The sequence below is a fragment of the Hippopotamus amphibius genome, chromosome 17 (assembly GCF_030028045.1).
Source record: "Hippopotamus amphibius kiboko isolate mHipAmp2 chromosome 17, mHipAmp2.hap2, whole genome shotgun sequence".
Taxonomy (NCBI): Eukaryota; Metazoa; Chordata; class Mammalia; order Artiodactyla; family Hippopotamidae; genus Hippopotamus; species Hippopotamus amphibius.
Genome location: NC_080202.1, coordinates 34,810,591 through 34,832,374, shown reverse-complemented (window position 1 = coordinate 34,832,374; position 21,784 = coordinate 34,810,591). Strand labels below are relative to the sequence as shown.

At 36.3% G+C, this 21,784-nt stretch overlaps 1 protein-coding gene across 19 annotated transcripts in view; it reads right to left on the bottom strand.

Moving 5' to 3' along the window:
- Positions 1-21,784, bottom strand: part of MBTD1 (mbt domain containing 1) — a 66,905-nt gene that overhangs the window by 14,607 nt on the left and 30,514 nt on the right. For 15 of the 19 annotated variants that reach the window (XR_009049983.1, XR_009049982.1, XM_057715487.1 and 12 more), the window contains 9 exons: positions 20,472-20,611; positions 19,090-19,204; positions 18,147-18,232; positions 8,256-8,373; positions 5,327-5,461; positions 4,964-5,052; positions 4,519-4,753; positions 3,854-3,909; positions 3,413-3,517 (listed from right to left, as the gene is read on the bottom strand). Coding sequence is in view for 17 of the 19 variants with exons in the window: in XM_057715487.1 (XP_057571470.1) it covers positions 3,413-3,517; positions 3,854-3,909; positions 4,519-4,753; positions 4,964-5,052; positions 5,327-5,461; positions 8,256-8,373; positions 18,147-18,232; positions 19,090-19,204; positions 20,472-20,611 (1,079 nt within the window). In the remaining 2 variants the exon portion in view is untranslated. The remainder of the gene's footprint in view (positions 1-3,412; positions 3,518-3,853; positions 3,910-4,518; positions 4,754-4,963; positions 5,053-5,326; positions 5,462-8,255; positions 8,374-18,146; positions 18,233-19,089; positions 19,205-20,471; positions 20,612-21,784) is intronic. The other 4 variants (XM_057715488.1, XM_057715489.1, XM_057715490.1 and 1 more) reach the window with 4 other exon arrangements.

Sequence of the window (21,784 nt, the reverse complement as noted above, 5' to 3'; positions counted from 1 at the left end):
GCTTTAAATCTTACTCAGTAATAATTTTTACTTATTTCCTTCTGATTTATCACATAGAGGAGTTTTTCTAAACCTTTTCCATCTTCCTCAAGCTGCAACTTTACCTCTTTCATGCTCTGGATGACTGCGCTCCTCTATGACAGAAACTATGTGAGGCACCTCATAGTCCATCCTTTGCACCTCAGATTGTTGTCAGTAGTAGTCCTTCCTTTTCCCTCAAGACAAACTTCTCCATATTGACCTATTGACACTGGTACCTTGCTCCTAAAACACCATCTCTTATATTCTAATGTCTCCCAATTCCCATTACATTAAAAATATTTTATTTGAAACAGTTCACACTTACAGAAAAGGTATAAGAATAGTACAACGAATTCCTATGTACTCGGTCACCCAGAGGCCCAATTCAAGTAATATACTATGTAACTCCCTGCAGTCTGACTTCTGTCCTGACCCTACTAAACTGTTAAATTCACCAATGACCTCCTAGTTTGTCAAATTCAGGGCCTTTTCCCCAACACTTTAGCTTCCCTTGCTAAATCCCATACCAGTTGACTACCCAATTTTTTGAAACATTTATTCCCAGACTCTCAATACATTACAGTCTAATGATCCATCTTCACACCTCTGTGTTCATTTCTTCAAATTATTTTGGTGGCCACCCTTTCACCTCCAACTCTTGTTTCTGATTTTAGCACTTTCGTTTTTGTGATGGCATCCATTCTTCAATGGTTGACTTTTATGCCAACAATTTCTCAAGTTTTATCAATCACTGGGTCCCCAAAACTCTCCCTAAACCCTCAGTCTCTTTATCCTTGCCATTAACTCTCTCTCCACTATGCTGTTTGATATCATTGCTTTCAGCATTCCTCTATAGACATTTCCCCTCTTACACAGTTAAACTTTCCTTTGGTATGAGCTCTGTTCATGCCAGAAACCTTTACCAACTTATCCTGTTCACTAAAGAAAACTCAGACAGCCTGACCAAGCATTAAAGACTGCACAATCTAATTCCACATCATCTTTTTGTGTCTGCCCGCAGGTTCCTTTCTCCTAGTTACTTCTACTATACAGGATATGTATACTAACTTTCTCTTTAACCTTAACAGCTCTAAGACCTCTGGAAAGGACTACCTCCACTCACATGGGATTCTTTTCTTCCTTTCTAAATACATCTGACTGGATCAGGGGCTAGTATCTGAGCTTCACAGGACCAAGCCAAAGGCTGGGCTCAGCTGTTGAGATTCTCTCTCAATAATTAGAATTAACAGACACAGAGATAGCAGCCAAGCCACGGGTTGGAGGTGGCAATGAAAGGCTGTGATACAGACAGGGTTATGGGCTACCACATGTAGACTGAGTGAGCAGGACACTGAGAGAGAGTGAAAGAAGAGTAGTGCAGACGCAGAGCAGAGATGGAACAGACAGGCCCCTGAAAGGTGGAGGATAACACTAAGTTTATGCCTTTCCAGGTCTCATCCCTGTGTCCCTGCATGTCTGTGAGTGTGCCCACTGCATCCTTAGAGTAACTTTCTAGGACCTACTTGAGTGGGTTTCTGTTCCTTATAAACAAAAGGCCTGGCCCAGAATATTCAAAGCAACTTGTCTGATGTGTACTATGTGTGAACCACCCGCCATTTCCTAAATGTGGCCTGTACTTTCCACTCTTGATGCTTTTGTGCATATTCTCTTTCCATGGCACAGTTTCCTCCTGCATCTCTGTTTGGTCCAGTTTTTCCCATCCTTCAAGATGAAGTTTTCAAATGTCCTCTCTTCCATAAAGCTTTCCCTGATTCCTCTGAGAAGATGTGACCTCTTATTTGAATGCCAACAGTCCGTGTACCTTTCCTTCTTTCTTTTTTTTTTTTTAATAAATTTATTTTATTGGCTGTGTTGGGTCTTTTTTTGCTGTGCATGGGCTTTCTTTAGTTGCGGTGAGTGGGGGCTACTCTTTGTTGTGGTGCGCAGGCTCCGCATTGCTGTGGCTTCTCTTGTTGCAGAGCACGGGCTCTAGGTGTGTGTGCTTCAGTAGTTGCGGCACATGGGCTCAATAGTTGTGGCTCACGGGCTCTAAAGCGCAAGCTCAACAGTTGTGGCACACGGGCTTAGTTGCTCCGCGGCATGTGGGATCTTCCTGGAGCAGGGCTCAAACCCGTGTCCCCTGCATTGGCAGGCAGATTCTTAACCACTGTGCCACCTAGGAAGCCCCGTGTACCTTTCTTAAATCATAGTTGATCTTGTATGTTAAACTTATTTACATACACCTTATCCTGTTCTTCAAGACGGTAAGCTTTTTTGAGTCCAAACCAAACCTAGCACAGCAAGAATTCATTAAGTATTTTCTGAATGAAGCTTGATATTCTACTCACTGGACACTTATTATCCCTTCACACAGAGCATGGCACAATGGCACTGGTTCCCAAACCTGGCTGACTGTCAGAATTACCTAGGGAACTTTTTATTTTCTTTCCTTTTTAAACAAATACAGATATCTGGGCAATATTTCTTGTGATTCTGATTGAATAGGTCTGAAATAGGTCATGGAAATCTATGTTTTTAAATAGTATCAGGTGGTTTGGACCACTAGTCAGGGGAAGAGGAAGAACAAGGGTATGGAGCCAGTCTGGTTTAGTTTTGTGACCTGAACACAAGTGTTTGGAAACAAGGCAGCCATCACAACTGTTTTTTAATTCTTTTGGCTTAAGGCTTAATACTGTGTTGAAATGCAAATCTTAATTTAGTTACTACACCTTTATGTAAGTAGATTCTGGATCAATGGTTCTTAACTCTGGTTGTACTTGAGAATCACCTGGGGACTTAAAAAAAATAAAGCCAATGCTAGGGCCCCAAACCAGACAGCGGGGGAGGGGGGGGGAGGAGTGTGCAGGGTCAGGGAAGAGGCCTAGTCAATGATATCTTTTTTTTTAAGTTCCCCAGGAGATTCTGATGCCTAATGAGAACCGAGAACCACTCTTCTACATCTTTTTGTAAAAACAGTTTCAGAAGAGAGGAAAAAGAGAAAAGAAGAAATAGTACTACCAAAGGGAAAAAAAGAAGCACAAAAAGGAAACACAGGAACTGAAGATAAACTTGGCCTTGTTACAAATTCTGTGTTGGACAAGCTTTGACCAGGAAGTAAGTTAAATAAATATTCTTCCTCTAACTTAAGGATATACTTTCATAAAATTAAGGTAACAGACTCAAGATAACAACCCTGACAGCAAGAGATATAAAAAGAAAACCTCCAGTAAGAGAATTCAAATTTATTTCGAAATTAGTAGTAACGTTCTCCCCAGTGAAGATGCAGACACACACATTTTATGTCAAAATGAATATGTTAGGGGCCTCCTCCTATTACCTTAAACCTAGTTCCTATAACTGCATTTCTATATTTTAAAACCTATTCCCTTACCTTTCTAATGGTCGCAACACATATTGTGGAAAGATTTAATGGGTCTATAGCTTCCAATTTCATTCCTTCCTTGAACCATTCCCCACTCTGGTCTACTTCTTTTACCTAAAGAATTACATGAAAGCACATCTACTGTTACAAGTGTTAACAGTTTAATAATTAAAATAATACCAATTTGAAAAGTTTACCAGATGAAAATACCAAGTGTCTTCTCCTACCTACCTAATATTATAACTCAAACTTCCATTAGGGAATAGAGAGAATTCAGGCAAACAGAATTTAAGAATAATTATAATCAACAGTTGTGACACATATGGATTACAAGGTCTTAATCCTTTTAGGTGAACATATGTAACTGTGATTTCCATAATATTAGGAGAAAACCCACAACCCTCTTTCAAACCTAATTTACAAATGAGGGTTCTTATAAAAACTTCTTACCTTAGCAAATAAATGTGGTGGTGTATCAAAATGTCCATCCTGTTTCTTTGTAATATCTACAAGGAAAAGTTACATACTAATCTGTCAGCATTTGTGAGAAGACCAAAAACCACGTTTCTCTGAAGGTTTCAAATTCACAAGGTATGTATACTCTAAAACATGGCAAAAATACGTGCCTTCTACATTTATGGTGAATAATACTCTTTAAAAGTCTTTCTCTCTTTAGAGAACATGTACTATTAAATACATTCAGCCAATTAGAATGCTGGAAATTCCCTAGAGTTAGGGAATTACAACTTTAGAAGTATGTTTTAATGTGTTTAGTATTAAGTTTAACCACATTTAATTTCACTATTTCAACTAAAATTGAATGAAAAGGGAAAGGTTACATTTAGTTCTTTCAAATGGGCTGGATAAAAAAGTATAAGAAAACAAATGTAGTTGTGACCAAAAGTGCATTATTTTTTACTTGAGCACAAATGGAAGGAATATAAAGGAACTGGCTAGGACATTAATATTCTGGTGTGATGCTTCCCTAATTAGGGTAGAATAAGCAGCCCAGACAACTAGTTTTGATCCATGCCATTCTGCAGAGAAAAATAACCAAACAGTACAATTTAGCTTCAATGATATTTTCAACAGGAGTTCTTGTGACAGGTGCTTACCAGATCTTTTGAATCGATGGCCTATGCTTCGAGACCAACCGATATGATGGATTAATGGACTGTGCATATGGCACCAGAAGTCGTCTGTTCTGTCTTCACTCTCTTCATACACCAGTCTTAATCTCCCTCCAATTACACTTTCCACCACTGCCACTCGTGTTCGACACAAATGCCTCTTGTCAACCACTTCTACTCTCATGCAAGGTTTGAAAGGATACTGCATGCTCTCTGAAACCTTGGAAACAAAAGCAAAACTGTTGGGAATTTATGACAAAGGTATACAAATAATTTTAGTATTGTAGTATAAAAATACCACGTGCACTCAGTTAACACAGGTCATCTGACTCACTAACTGAAACAATTCCTTAACTTCGAAGTTACTCCATTTTTCAGAGCTCTCATTTGCCATTTGCCACTTCAGTCCTTTCTAAGATCCTGTCTTTACCTTTTGTGAGAAATCGGGAGGAAGTGTTTTGGCACCAGTAAGTCGTTTCACTAGAAAAGCTTTCCAGTTTGTATACTTATGTTGAATAGCTAAAACAAAAGAAATAACCAGTTACACTTTAGCAAAGTATAGAATTGCTTCATAAGCTATTTGTTAAAAAAAAATAGTAACAAATTTCCCTGCAATTAAAGTTCTGAAGAACAGTAACGAAAACAGCGAAAATAAGTAAGTCTTGCTAGCAAATAAGTTATTTGAAACCAGAAGATATTATTTTAATTTCTATGTCACTTTAAAGTTACTTAGTATAAAACTGCATTAAAGTGCAGATAATTAGATTACAGTAAGGGTAAAGAAGCTACTCACTTCTAGGAGGGACAAGAGGTTTTCCACTGGCTGCACACCAACCAACTGGGTGGATATCAGAACCACATATATTGCACCAAAAGTCCAAACCAGAGTCATTTTCAAATCCTTCATATCTTAAAAGGGCATTGTAACCTGAAACCAACAAAGCAATTGCCACGTAATAAGAAAACCAAATGAAATAAAACAGCATATAGCTGCTGGTAGGGGCCATCAAATGTCAGTGAGCATCATCTGCAGCAGAGTTACGCACAGGGCTTGTGAACAGACAGACGGCTGGGCCCACATCCCAGAGATCCTGACTGGGTAGATCTCAGGTGAGTCCGAGAATCTGCATTTCTAACAAGTTCCCAGAGGCTGCTGCCACTAATGGTGTATGGATGAAACTTGGAGAACTATCTGAACAATGCAATTAGTTTAACTGTTTTCAGAGCACGGCCCACTCCTCTGAATATACTTCAACTTTACCAACAGTTTCTTAAATTCTAGAAAAGAAATTCTCAATGAAAAGGGGGGTGGGGAAGTTCTATCAGAATGTGTAGTTTTGGAAATAAAGAAGATAGTGTTAAGTTAGTATAACCTTGTTAAGTCACAGAAATCCAGTTAAAGTACATTTCAAAGAAACTGCTACATCCAAGTGATCAGGTGACCAAATTATTTTTGGATAATTTGGATGTGGCTACTTCAAGAGTCTAAATTTTTCTGTCTTGTTTATTTGGAAATAAGATTTGAAAATGCTAGGTAAAAAAGTTCAATAAACACAAAAGTATGTGACATCACTTAAAATCTATACGTGCTAAACAAATAAGAAGACTTATTTCCTGCAAAGAATAAATAGTATGACATTTACTGTTCATAATTTAATAAACCTTATATTGATAATAGATTAAGGTTTAATTTAAGGCCTTTAGTGGAATAAAAAAGGAGCAATAAACTTGTATTTCAGGCTGGCAGCTAAGTTCAGTCAACATTTTCATGAGTTAATATTTATGATGAAAACATAGCATTAAACTTTCAGTTTTAAAATTCAATAATTCACAGAACAACTCATGACTTTGCTAACTGTTGTTGAATTGTGGGTTCATGATCAACATCAGGTTCACTTCTAAAACATCATTAAAGTGGCTTAAAATGAGATATATGCTGCAATTAGATAAAATAGAGATGTAAACCAGAGATGGAAGATAGAAATAATTCTTGGGTATTAAATGCATTGATCTTTAGAGCCATTTACTTATTTTTTAAAAAATTATTTATTTATTTATTGGCTGCGTTGGGTCTCTGTTGCTGTGCGTAGGCTTTCTCTAGTTGCGGTGAGTGGGGGCTACTCTTCATTGCGACGCGCTGGCTTCTCAGAGCGGTGGCTTCTCTTGTTGCAAAGCACAGGCTCTAGGCCTTCAGGCTTCAGTAGTTATGGCACATGTGCTAAGTAGTTGTGGCTCCAGGGCTCTAGAGCGCAGGCTCAGTAGTTGTGGCGTACGGGCTTAGTCGCTCTGTGGCATGTGGGATCTTCCCAGAGCAGGGATTGAACCCATGTCCCCTGCACTGGCAGCTGGATTCTTAACCACTGTGCCACCAGGGAAGTCCCTTTAGAGTCACTTAAATGCAACTGATTTAAACATCAAGCAAAAAAATATAGTTGTTTTAAATTAAGGTGTAGAGAATAATACAAGCATTTACAGAATGTTTATATAGCTGGAGAAATGTTTTTGTTTTTTTTTTTTGGAGAACTGTTTTAAGGAAAAGGTGGGAACCTAACTGGGTTAAATACGGTGAGAGAGTGAGAGTGGGTAAAGGCATGGAGGTGATATAGAGCATGCTGTATGAGAGAGGAGGAAAACTAATCTCACCAGAAGAGATCATTTATATTGGGGAACAATAAAAAAATCTAGTCAGTGGTGTATGGTGAAACTCATCAATAGCTGTAATGCTGACCATCCTGATTCTTTAAGGACAAAGAAGCCATTAAAGACAGAAAAATGGAAATGAGATCATTTTTAAGTAAATTAAGTCTATCAGGAGTACACAGGGAGCAATAGGCAGAGTGTTTTGGGGAGAATGGCTGGAGATAAGACTAGAAAGTAGGATGAGTAAAATACCTCTTCCAGTAATCTCAGGACAACTTTCATTATCTGAGTGGCAGTCCTCTTCTGAAGTACTAGTGTCCTACTACACCACCCACTAAGCACCTTGTCATAAAATGTATTCAATATTTAGCAGATGTAAGCTCGCTGCAAAAAACAAATCTTACACGTCTGCACAGCACCTGTCCAGTGTCTAACACAGTAAATACATAATGCATTTACTTCATGAGCAACAATGTAATAAGGGCTGGGGTACATGGAAGAGGTGGGAATGAAGAAAAAGGCAGTACCCAAAACAGATGAAATTTTCATCACTAATTTACTTCTGATATTATGGACAATATCACTTTTTTTAGTACCTCAACTTTTTGTTACTTTCCAAAGTATCTGCCTATACCAGGGGTTGGTAAACTATATATGGCCCCCAGATCTGGCCTACTGCCTGATGTTTTTCAGTCTGCCATCTAAGAATGGTTTTTACATTTTTAAATGGATGAAAAAAATCAGAGGTAAAATAATATTTTATGATATGTAACAATTATATGAAATTCAAATTTCAGTGCCCATAAATAAAGTTTTACTAGAACTCAGCCATGCCTATTCATTTATGTATTGTTTTGGCTGCTTCTATGCTATGATGGTAGGGTTAAATGGTTATGATAGAGACTGCGTTGCTCACAAAACTGAAAATATTTACTGTCTGATCTTTTACAGAAAAAACTTTGTTAACCTCTGCCCTATATCATACTTATTTGGCAATACTTGAAAATTTACAAATATGCTTTCTTACAAATTACAAATATAATTCACATTTTTAAAGTAAAATTATTACGCATGCTTTTCACCTGCTAATTTTACAATTCCAGCAATCCAGAAGACTTTGGTAGGTAGGCTGCAGTCTGTATTGGGAACTTCTACTCTCACATTTTCTGAGATATCACCCCAGCAGGTCCCCATAGGTGCCTGTCATATAAAAATTATTAAATTATCATCTTATTAAATGAAGCCTAAAACACACCATTCAAAATTAAGCACTACTATCAATCATGGAAACATTAAATTAAAAATATCATTTAATTCATTCATTTTTCTCTGAAAATATAATTGTTATTCCTTGTGTCACAGAATCCTATTTGGAAAAAGCCAGTGTCAGGGACAAGCTCAAGATGAAGAGGATTCACGTGTATTAGAAGAGACCCACGTTGAGTTCAAAATTCAATACTGCCCTAATATAAGACTTGAGCAGCAATTTTTGTAAAAGCCAAATTACAATCTTGATAGCAGATTTCAGAGGAAAAAGCTGACTTAAGAAATTAATTATTTTTAATATCTAAATGAATGTACTTTACCTTAACCTCTAATTTTAAAAGATCTGGTCAAAGAGCAGAAAAAAAGATAATTCCAATCAGCAATGTGGTTTCCAATAACACAGAGAAACAAAACTTAGTTATCTATATTTTCAACTTCAGTTAAATTCAGAGAATAGAACTACAGTCTGTTACAACAGACCCAGACAAAAGCAAAAGCACCAGATAACGTTATTAAAAAGGTGGAGTTGAAGAGTTTTTGGAGAATCATACCATGGCAAATTGTTAAATAATTTATTATTTCAAAATTTCTCATGCAGGAATTACAATAAACAAAGAGAAAACTATTGAAAGTAATAAATACCCTCCACACAATGGTTAAGATGGGGACTCAGAAAACCGATTAAATGAATATCATGAAGGGATTTTCCAAAATTTAATATGTTTCCAAATTACAGTTTCCATTATATTTTAATCCTTAAATTTGAGGCAGTTTACAATTATTTGGAATTTAGCAATGATTAATTGAACCAAGTAAGTGAATTCAGGAATTTAAATGCTGATAATACCAAACAGTTTCTGCGGCCCTTGATAGTCAGCTGCTCATTAAATACAATTTGGAACCTTGATCACAGAGAAAAGGATTAGGTAAGGTTATAAAAGACCTAATAATATGAACAAATAAGGAAAAGACAAAATAGATTCAAAGCTAAAAGATGACTAAACAAAGATATCCAAGAGTCACACAAACTAGTCCATCTGAACACTGGGCAAATGCAAGACTGCTCATACTTGGGTGGACGCTAACCCAACAGGAGGATTAGCTTAAAACAGTATTCAACCCTCTGCTCTCAATAGTTTAAGGAATTTCTGAAGGAGAGGAAGAAAATGTCAAATAATACTGAACTAGGATAAGTCTAGAAACCAAACACAGAATCAACTTATGGCTATTTCTTTAAGTAGCAAGCAATGAATGTACTTCAATCACTTGGAGACAGTGGCCTATCTCAACTATTCGTAATTCTGGAAGGATATAGATAACTACCTCCCTGAGCTGTGCAAAAAATAGTACATCCATTATGACTACCACTTTCTGCTTTTTTTTAAATTGAAAGAATGGACTCTTCAGGTTCTGCTATCTCCCCCTATATCATTCTAGACTGTAGGGCCATCCCTATTGCCAGCAGATATGATTAGAGAAGGAAAGGCTGGAAGGAAGACAGGTAACAGATTAAGCTACCATATATTAACACAAAGACCATGTGTTAATTTCTGTGAGGATGAACCAATTAGAGCAGACAGATGCAGTGAAATGTGTATATTAAATTAAGGCATGATATCCATTCCTCTTTGTCTGGCTGCCAAATCTTATGGAAGGGGCTTTATTTTTCCACTGAGAAGGAAGAAGCATGATTTTGTTGATAAGTTGTGTGTTACGTGGGCACACTGTTAAATGAAATTGGCATACAGGACCGACTCCCTTTTGAGTTAGATATGGCAATGTCATACAGACTTTTTTTTGTCTTAATTGTCTGGAGAAAATAACTTTTAGTCACTTTTTTTTTTAAAAGAAAATAAGTGTCAATATGCTCACTTAGAAAATACAGTTAATGCTCACTTTAGTGGGGAATGTTATGTTTTGGTCCCTACAGTCTGGATTGGTATAGGAGAAAGTAGCAGAAAGTGACATTTGTTCTTGCCTGTAAGGTTGTGGTTCTGCTAGGCCCTCTTAAACCAATCCATATGGTTCACTCTAAGAAAAAAAAATGAAACAAAAACAGTAACAAAAAAGAGCACCACAGTCATTGCATAGTATGTGCTCAATGTGTTGAAATAATAAAGTCATTTCATAGATATATCTGCCCTTTTGTTTAAAATGAATATTCTTAAGTGTGGAAGACTAAATGACCCAGGGCTTGAGAGCCATCTTCATCCAAGTCATCTGTCTTCTCTTGCTGGCAGGAGGGATACCTCTGAAAGTCTGGATTGGCATAGCATGAACTAGCAGAACCATAATTTACAGGTAACAACAAATTTACCTTCCAGACTCAGGACGAGAGGTCCACCTCAGGTTCCTCCCAAACCAGGAAGATCTGCTTCACCATTTCCTGCTCCAGGGCCACTCGTGAGGGCTATGTGGGAGCGATTCTCCTTCCCTGAAAGGTAAGCTGTCATCAGGTCCTGCAGGACATGGCCAAATCCAAATGTTGAGGGCTCCCCAACACAAATGTATGATAACCTCCACCTGACTGTCTATCTGAAAGAAAGTAATTGGGTGGGATTCTTACTTTTCTGTACTTCAAGAACATTCCCAGATAGTCCAATAGCCCAGATGGCTAGTATTTAGACTCAGAGGCCTGACACATTGTACACGTGATGCTTTATGGGAGAAATACAGATTTCCCTCCATAGAACTGACAACCTATAACTTTTGATAATCACAATCTTCAGTAGCAACAAAGAATTTAAGCAGGCAGAAGTTAGCCCTGAAGTTGCACATAGGTAACTATTATTGATCCTATTAATGACATGGCAAATATACAAAAAGCTGCCATTAAAATACTTTGACTGATAGGCATATGATGACAAGTGCATCTAGTAGAGAAAGATAAACTATTATTTGCCCCCAAAGGGGAGAAAACGTTATAGGAAATTAACTAGAAAGAATTTAGAACTAAATATTATTTGCTGGAATTGACAGGAAGTAAAAACAGAAAAAAAAAATTGTTCCCTCTTTCTCCAGAAAGTCCACTCACATTTTGATTTGATAACAGAATCTATAATACTTTTTGGGATGGTGGTAGCAGGGGATAGGGAATATAAGGAAAGTACAAAAGTAAAATGGGATGCTTGGGGTGAAAGTGATTAAGAATGAAGGAATGCTAGTATATGTAAAAAGAGACAGGAAGCAGTGGTTACTAATTTGAAAGGCATAAAACAGTCCATAATTTAAAAAAGCATAATAATCTAGATTATTTGGGCCTTCCTTAAAACAGGTGATTTTTATTATATCGGAGTCCACTGCTTTCCTGCAGAAAATCTATTTTGTGGCAACTCTCACAATAGCTAAATCAGATGGAGTACTAATAAGTACCAGAAACTAATTTTAGTTTTATTTCCATTAGAAAGAAGTTCTGCAATCTAGGATGACATACTGAAGATTCTAACTTTAGTTAAAATGGACGTGAAGTCACATTTATTTTCAATTTGCAATGATATTATGTATGCATGGTTAAGGCTAGGGAAAAAAACAAAGAATAACTTTATTTGAAAGAGACTATTTTACTAATAAATACAGACCTGAGAAATAAATCATGAGTTTTACTATAAGCTATTCTTACCACACATACACAAACAAAAAGGCTTTTGTTTTTGTCCTTAAAATCCAAAAATATACTTGTAATACCTGTTGCAAAGAAATATGGATAACCTTATCCCCTTCAAAACAGCTGGCGTACAGGTCAGGTACCAAAGAGAGGATTAGAAAACATCATGTAAGCAATACAAGGTGACATTTGTGGAGGAAGGATGAAACAGTATAGTAAACTCAGCTTTAAAGCTATGGCATGTGTGTGCACAAAGGACCTCTTTCTTTCCTTTTAAAAAGAATTTTATTTAGATATAACTGACATACAATAAACTGCGTACATTTAAAGTTTACAATTTGATATTTTTTTTCTTATTAGTCATCTATCTTATACATATTAATGTATATATGGTAATCCCAATCTCCCAATTCATCCCCACTCCCCCACCCTGCCCCGCTTTCCCTCCTTGGTGTCCATATGTTTGTTCTCTACATTTGTGTCTCTATTTCTGCCTTGCAAACCAGTTCATTTGCACCATTTTTCTAAATTTTTGAATATATGCATTAATATACGATATTTGTTTTTCTCTTTCTGACTTACTTCACTCTGTATGACAGTCTCTAGGTCCATCCATGACTCTACAAATGACCCAATTTTGTTCCTTTTTATGGCTGAATAATATTCCACTGTATATGTGTACCACATCTTCTTTATTCATTCATCTGTCAATGGACATTTAGGTTGCTTCCATGTCCTGGCTATTGCAAATAGTGCTGCAATGAACATTATGGTACATGTTTCTTTTTGGATTATAGTTTTCTCTGGGTATATGCCCAGTAGTGGAATTACTGCATCATATGGTAGTTCCATTTTTAGTTTTTTAAGAAACCTCCAAACTGTTTTGCAAAGTGGCTGTACCAGTTTACATTCCCACCAACAGTGCAGGAGAGTTTCCTTTTCTCCACGCCCTCTCCAACATTTATTGTTTCTAGATTTTTTGATGATGGCTATTCTGACCAGAGTGAGGTGATACCTCATTGTGGCTTTGACTTGCATTTCTCTATTAATTAGTGATGCTGAGCAGCTTAGGACCTTTTAAAAAAATAGCTAACTACAACTATTTTCAATGGAGGAAAATAGTAGGGTGATTACATTTCTGGTTTTGGCAATGACAGTATCAACAAGACACCAGAGTATATAGTCCAGGTACCAAACAAAAGAAATCTAAAGTCTGCAAATATGTAACTAAAGGAATATGATTTTAGCTTTTTATGATTCATGTACATTTGATATTAGCACATTTTGGCCTGTGCTATAACGCTTAGGAAAGAAATATTCCACTTGTTTTTTTTTTTTGGCTGTGCCTCGTGGCTTGCAGGATTCTCAGTTCCCTGACCAGGTACTGAACCCAGGCCAGGGCAGTGAAAGCCCAGAATTCTAATCACTAGGCAACCAGGGAATTCCCTGTACTTGATTTCATTATAAGGCAAATAATAGGGAACAGAAGTGCTTCTATTTAAAAGACTAAGATATTAAAAACATTAAGAATGCTTTAAAGCTACATGTTCTGCATACACAGAACAACTCTCTTGGGTTCAAACATAAATTGCCATTAGGAGAAAATAGTCTGTGAATTTCATTACCGTAGAGTACCTATCTGGCATGTGATACTGTAGTACTATTTTGGAGATATTTCCACAGTTAGTATAAAGATAAGGTTACTGCTTTTAGAAGCTGTGAAATAAAAAAATGTATGTATTAGTCTCTGGCCTTGCTCCTGGCACAGAGGTCTTACAGCCTTCGTAACTTCCTAAGTGATAAGAGTACCAGAATTATATTTTGTTCTAATATTTGATCTTTGACCCTGATTCCAGACATAGAGCTCCTAAATCCTTTGGAATTTCTTGGGTGATAGCAGTGTTTTTTGTTCTAATGAGGCAACTCTTTGTGAGCCCCTAGACAGCTTTAGGATGGAAGTTGGTCACCACACAGATCAAACTATGATTAGAAGCTTGGAACTTTCAGCCCCATCACCCATCCTCTAGCAAAGGGAGAGGGGTTAGAGACTGAGTTAATGACCCATTATGCCTATGTGATGAAGCCTCCATAAAAATCCCAATACACAGGATTTGGAGAGCTTCTGGGCTGGTGGATGAGTAAAGGTGCTAGGAGAGTGGGCACCTGAGAGGGCATGGAAACTCTGCGCCTTCTCATATACCTTGCCCTACACATCTCTTCATCTGGCTGTTATCTCTTTTATTATATGCTTAATAATAAAACAGTAAACCTAAGTGTTTCCCTGAATTCTGTGAGACATTCTAGCAAATTATCAAACCCAAGGAAGAGGTCATGGGAACTCTGATTTATAGCTGATCTGTCAGAAGTAGAGGTGACAATGTGGGACTTGCAACTGGTGTCTGAACGGGGGCAGTCTTATGGGACTGAGCCCTTAAGTGTGGGATCTGACGCTAACTCCAGATAGATAGTGTCAGAATTGGACTAAATTTTAGGACACCCAGCTGGTGTCAGAGAAATGCTTAATGTGTGGAAAACCCACACATCTGATATCAGAAATACTGTGTGGTAGTGTTGTGTAAGTAAAGGGGAAACACAGGATGGTTTTTCCTATAGGAGCTTAATTCAAAACTATTAAAAAAACAAAAAAACAAGAAAAACTGCATGATAAAAATCAGGTTGAAGCCCAAATTTGAAAATTTCAATCCAGCTACTGAAAAAAGTAGCAAGAGTTTCTTCATTTATACTAAGAGATGGAGTAGATGAGCTAGGTGATTTTTTTTTTTTTTTTTGGGCACACGGGCTTAGTTGCTCCGCGGCATGTGGGATCTTCCTGGAGCTGGGATCGAACTCGTGACCTCTGCATTGGAAGGCAGATTCTTAACCACTGCGCCATCTAGGCAGCCCCTGAGCTAGGTGATTTTTAAGATAACTTACGACTTTGTGACCATATGATTTAGAATTAAAAATGATATTACCTAACACCTGAAACCAACAAAACACTGTAAATCAACTATACCCCAATAAAAATTAAAAAAAAAATGATATTACCTAATTCAGTGGTTTCCAACCTCAGAGACTGCCAAAGAAGGGAAAGCCAAGGGTCAGGGGCCAAGGCTCTAGCCATACCACCCTACTCCTGCCAGACCAATCAGTACAATTTCCCCTTATCCTAGCTACGTTTATTAGGGAAAAAGGGAATTGTAACGCTTTAAAAAAAGTCTGAAAACTACCACCTAGATAAAATGAAAGTTGCATCAAATATATAGCCATCATAATATACAGATTTCTAAGTAGATGTATTTAATGACAACTGGGCTCCATTTACACTGATAATTATAAAAAATGTCAAACTGTTGTAATTGAGTGATTAAGTATAAACCATTATGCACAATTACAGCAATATTCAAAGAGAATATCGTCCTATTATGATATACTCTGCAGAAACTCCCCAGAAATTTAAAGACAGACCATGGAAAAGAGAAATTCTACTGAAATCCTATGTCTTTAAAACTAATCACAATAATTTTTAAGTACTGGAAAATATAAAGTATTTACCTGGGGTCCTTACTGCAGAAGAGGTTGAGTTACATTAAAGAAGCAAGGCAAAGCTGTGACACCACCCCCAGCCCCAATTCTGGTTCAACCAGAGCAGTGAACAGCTCTGTTTCCATGTTACAGACTGAAATTTTTTTTTCTTCTGGCAATGCAGGTGCCACGTGGTTTGCTCCATATTAGTCCCCCAACCAGGGATGAAATATGGAACCTGGGTCCCAGCAGTGAAAGTGCCAAGTCCTAACCACTGGACTGCCAGGGAATTTCCACAGATCGAATGTTTTTAAAAATTACGCTTGAAAAAAGAATCCCCTAGGAGCAGGGAAAGGCTCCCAACCTGTGCTCAAGTTGGAGACAATGCAGGTATAGAGTAATGGAGGAAGGGGCCCCACTGATGAACCAGTGTTAGAGCAGGCATCAAGTGTCAGAAGACTAGAGGACTGATGATTGAAGACTGATGATTCAAGGCAGGACCTTGTGCTTGCAGCAACTCCTGGCAATAGGTTTTCTAAAGCTAAAGCCAGTAACTCTTCTTGGAGACCACAAAAACTATCTAAGGGGGAGAAACCATGAAGAGTCAACTTTAAAGGACAAAAATCAAGTACAGCACTAAGTCTGACCTCCTAAACCAAATGACTTCAAATAAAAATGCTGGTTAAGGCAACAAAGTAAACTCATTTTGTACTAAAATATACTGACATTACCAGTATAAAATGTTTCCTATTTGGTAAGAAGAAGGCAGTAAAGGAAGATGAGTGGAGCAGGAAGGCACTGGCTGAGAGATACCTTGCTTCTGAATGAGACAGAGGAGGTCCCACAGTATCATTATTAATCATACAGCTAAGGCTAGTTGCTCTATTCTATATGACAGAAAACTTTAATCTTAAAAAAGCAAAGTCGAAAACAAAAATCAATCAATTTCATTATAATAGAAATTTTCTTGCAAATAACTTTAACATAGTATTACTATTCAAAGATAAGGACATGAAATAAAATATTATACTTTTGGCACTTTGAAATGCTATTTTTAAAATATCCTGACTACTTACATAAAATAGCTGGACATGCCTTATGATATTAAAATCTAAAAAAAAAAATTAAAGATAGAAAAAGAGATAAAGGCTACTCAGAAGGAGACAACAGACAAATGTTCCAGGAATCTGGGATGAAAGTTATTATAACTGAGAACTTAATCTAATTCTGATCTTCTTAGTACCAAAAAGAATTACCTCAAAAGAGGAGAGTTAAAGATTTGCTTTGTACTTCTAATGAAAGCTGCTGTTGCCATGTATTTAATATATCTCACAAATGTGACAATACTATCAACATTACAAGAAAATATATCAGTTACTGTATACTGAGGTAAAGTATCTAAGATTCCACTTAGGCTGATTTAGGCAGTCAGCATGCCACTGACAAAGGGCTTAACACCTGTACTTTTAAGAAAGAAAACTTAGCAAATGAATGAATTCCGCTTTCATTTATATTTCCACCAATGAATTAATATGCTTGGCCTTGACCAAGATCCTTTACTGGTCACGAATGAATTAAAATTCATTTGTATTTCCACCGCAAGAACTCAAGCTCAGTTTTGTTCACATGCTATTATTTAACAGTAAAGCCCTAAGCTAACAATATGTTAAGTGTACACAAAATTTCATTCATTAACTTTCTAAATTCTCTTTTCTTCTTATACATGATCAGTAGCAGACAGAACCTTCAAATATAAATTAAACTTATACTCAGGTTAAAAAAAGTATTGAAGAGAATCACAGATAATTGAATCAAAGGGAAAGAATTTATCACTAGATACATTTTTTAACATAACTCTTAATTTCTTCAGATGTTCTGTGACAATCTACTTGTTAAAAACAACACCTCACAAAAAGATCATTTCAGCCCATGATACGATATATTACTAATAGTTCCTTCTTTGTTTTTGTGATTTTTACATTTGAGACAACAAAACTAGATCTTTCCTTTTCTCAATTATTAGGTCAAATCACAAAAATTTAGGTAACATATACAATGGATGGTTTCTACTGACTTTGCAAATATGCAACTATTTTTGACACACAAAACCTGCAATTTTTTTTTCCCCCATGAATGATGAGTTTCATTTTTTACGAGCATTTTTTTTTTTAACTGTGGCGCATGGGCTTAGTTGCTCCGCGGCATGTGGGATCTTCCTGGAGCAGGGATCAAACCCGTGTCTCCTGCATTGGCAGTCGGATTCGTAACCACTGCGCCACCTAAGAAGTCCCCCAGCAATTTTATATGGCTCAACTTAATATGAAAATTGGATGAGACTAGTGCCTTTCCCTGTTTAAAATAATTTCAACTTGCAAGGTCTTTATAGGAACCTTTTACTTATAAAACTTGGAGAAGTTATGTAACTATTAATAAGTACAATAATTAAAAAAAGGAAATATTTCCATTACAATGTATAAAATAAAGACCTTCTAAGGATAAGATGCTTAAATGCTACTGTGCCTTCAGATTTAAACAATGACTAAGCATTTCAATATAAACTGAGAAATTCCATACTCACATGTTTAAAGCAGGTAACTGGAGCTGCTATAAAGCTATTGCTATTGATGTAGTTACCCCAGCTGAAACCTTCCATGGAGATTGCTGCTGAAATAAAACAGATTCAGATATATTACAGTTCTCAAATCTTTTATTTGTAAGAAAGCTATTATTTTAAAATGTGAAATGATACAAATTTATTACCTCTAAAGAAAGTTTTTTGTATAAAGATGGAACTTCGCTAAATAAACATGAACTTTAGCATATATCATATCTGCAAACAAACAGCAGTTTAACTCTTCTATACACAACATATGTTTCTTGGGAAGTGAGGCGAGAGTGCTCCAGTTATAAGAAACAAAGAACAGCTGAGAGTAGATACCTTCAGGATAACAAACGCTGTTCTGGCTGCTCCTGTGTTTTATTCCCACACAGCTCTTAATGTGTATTTCAGTGAGACTTCTATCCAGCATCCACTACCTAATACTTTTGCTATGGTTTTTCATTGCCTCCTTACCTCCTTTGCTTTGCACTCCTGTTAAGAATTTTTCTGTTAGAAATAGTCCTCTCCTCAATCTCCTTCTCTTATTATTCTCTTCTCCCCAATCCCTTTGAAGTCTAATAAATGTCATATTTCTTTGCCCATTATCTCCATGTTTCCTACTGTCCACAGCACAGAGAACCAGTACATAAAAAATAAATAATGAACCAAATAAAAAACAATAATATTAAGGAGACTGCCACAAGTACCATAACTTATGAACACTAACTTATGAACACTAGTCTCCTCTAGAATAATTTACTGAAACTAAAACCACTATCAGGAAGCTTAGAGGTGTAATGTGCAAACACAGCACAGAAATGGCTTAGTTAACAGAATCCAAAATTAAAATGCTATTAATTAAAACTAGATGAATCAGTATCAAATATTTATATTTCACCTCCACTACATTCACCCATATTACCTGATTTAGTCTTTGCTTGATTTTGCAAGGTAGCTTGATACTGAGCATAAGCAGCTAGTTTAGCGACTAAAGGTTGCTTCTGAAGAACTTTTGCCTTCTTTGTTGGAGGCTTACCCTAAAACAAGAAGAGTTAAGTAAATAGGATTCTTTCTCATCCCCCACCGGCAAAACAGAAAACTAACTTGATTGCATACTACTCATTCTGCTTAAGTAAACATTGAGGGTTTAGAGAATTATTAAAGCACAGGAAACATACAAGGAATTTTAACATGAAAAATGTTTTCTGGAGTTCTGCTACAATGTAGATACCTAATATGGGTAGCAGAGCTGGCACAGACGAAAACAGCAATATGCAAATTAATATGTTAATAAAAAATTATATCCCATAAGATGTTAAAATATAGGCTGTGGTGGATAATTGATTCCTTCTTGTACTAGATAAAACCAGTGGTTATTCACTCATGCAGGTTGCCAAGCATTGCTATTTATATAAGAAAAGATAATTTAATGTTTAAAGAGCAAGTGACTGAGGTTTATACCTTTAGCGCTAACGCAAAAGATCAATGACAAAATGATCATGGGCCAAATTCACAGTGTGACAAACTGCCATCCATTTGGGTACAGACCATTGCTCAGGATCTTTAGGTACTGTCTATCTGAAATATAGAAATACATCTAAGTGATGTATTTCCTTAATTTGGGGAATTTAAATAATCCTTTCAGTGCTATATAATGATCACAATAAGGTAAAGAAGAATAAGAAAAATGTGATCACTCAAAATGTATTACAAAAATCAGTTATGTGATGCCTTTAAAGAGTTGTTTATATGCTACAATAGTAATAACTTAGTCAAATGGTCAAATTTCCAGTCATTTTGTAGGCACTGATGTACATTTACAAAAAGATAATTTTCTTTTTGTATTATGAGTGTTTCCAAAAAGGTTAGTTCGATTAACCAAATACACTTGGTCAAGGTATCAAATGGGTTGCAATCAAAAGTACAAACCAAAGACGATGGAAAATAAAACCAAAGGGTAAATCACTTCCCCTCCCAACACTGAAAGTTTCTCCTTGATGTTAACTCCAAAGAAAACCAGGGGGAGAGATGGCTTCAATTTATGTATATAAAAAGATGTTTATTACATTTATACTTATTTAGAAAAAAGACACAAAAGAGTCAGTTTATTTTGCATAGTATGCCTTCTCTATTTATAATAGCTGCTCAATTTTATAGAATGAACATTCTTCTTAAAGATGTGGGGTAGACAATGATAAGTGGTCAATTGGGCAAAGGTGGAGTGCAGTAAATCACTATCAAATGACAGATAAACACTGAAAGCCACAGAGATAACAGATATAAAGAATAAGAAGGTTTCTGTACCGTTACCTGAAGTCTGGCCAAAATGCTTGCCTTCTTGGAGTTTGACGAGTAACTTCTTGAACACGAAACACTGCAGAAACGCTTTGTTTTAGAGTAAAAAGCATCTCGCACACCAACCATCCCACACATTTCGCAGGTAGCTAATTAACAAAAATATTGGTGTTATGATCATATAAATCCAATTTTTATTAAGTTTAATAATTTCTCTGATTATCTAAAGGTTTTAATTTAAAAATTTCCTTCAAGCAGATAGAAAATTTCTTCTGTTATATAAATGATAGAAAAACCTAAATAAAAGGGGAAAGATTGGAATGATGCCATGCCTATAGGCTCCAGAAGGTCTGACTATAGCTTAAGGTCTGAAAGGCTTTAAAAAGGGTCAAAAAGATACACAAACAAATGTAAGTTAGAATCAACTAACATTTCCTTAGTGCTCACCTTGTGCCAGACATTATAAGCTCTGATGTTTGAAAGGATTCTAAACAAAAGATGAAAAGAAATGCAACACAAATGAAGACTAATACAAAGTGCAGCACAGGTCTCTAAAATACTGCAAAGACTGAAACATAAAACTCAGAAAAATGCTAAAGACAATATGAGAATTCTCTCAAGTTATATTCAGGAGACGAGAGAAACAGGATAGGTTCAAAGCTTGAGGTAGGTGCACTATTAGTAACTGATAATCTCTAACCACTATTGGGTCTTTTGTAAATTAGCTTAATGGACAATAATTTGAAAGGCAGAATTAGAAGAACAGGGTAACAAGAAGTAAAGCTCAAAAAAGATACAAAGGTTGTGGGATTGCTGAACTATACAGTAGTTCTATTTTTAAATTTTTGAGGAATTACCATACTGTTTTCAATAATGGCTATACCAATTTATATTACCACCAGAGTTTATAAGAGTTCTCCACATCCTCCTCAACATTTGTTATCAGGAGTCTTTTTGATACCAGCCATCCTAACAGGTATGAGGTGGTATCTCATTGTGGTTTTGATCTCCATTTCCCTGATGATTAGTGATGTTGAGCACCTTTTCATGTATCTATTGGCCATTTGTATGGCTTCTTTGGAAAAATGTCTACTCAGGTCCTTTGCCCATTTTTAAACTGGATTATTTGCTTTTTTTGCCTACTGAGTTGTATGAGTTCTTTATATATTTTAGATATTAACACCTTATCAGATATATGATTTACAAATATTTTCTCCCAGTCTGTAGGTTGCCTTTTCAATTTATTGTTTCCTTTGCTGAGCAGAATCTCTTTAGTCTGATGTAATCTCAATGTTTATTTCAGCTTTTGTTGCCTGTGCTTT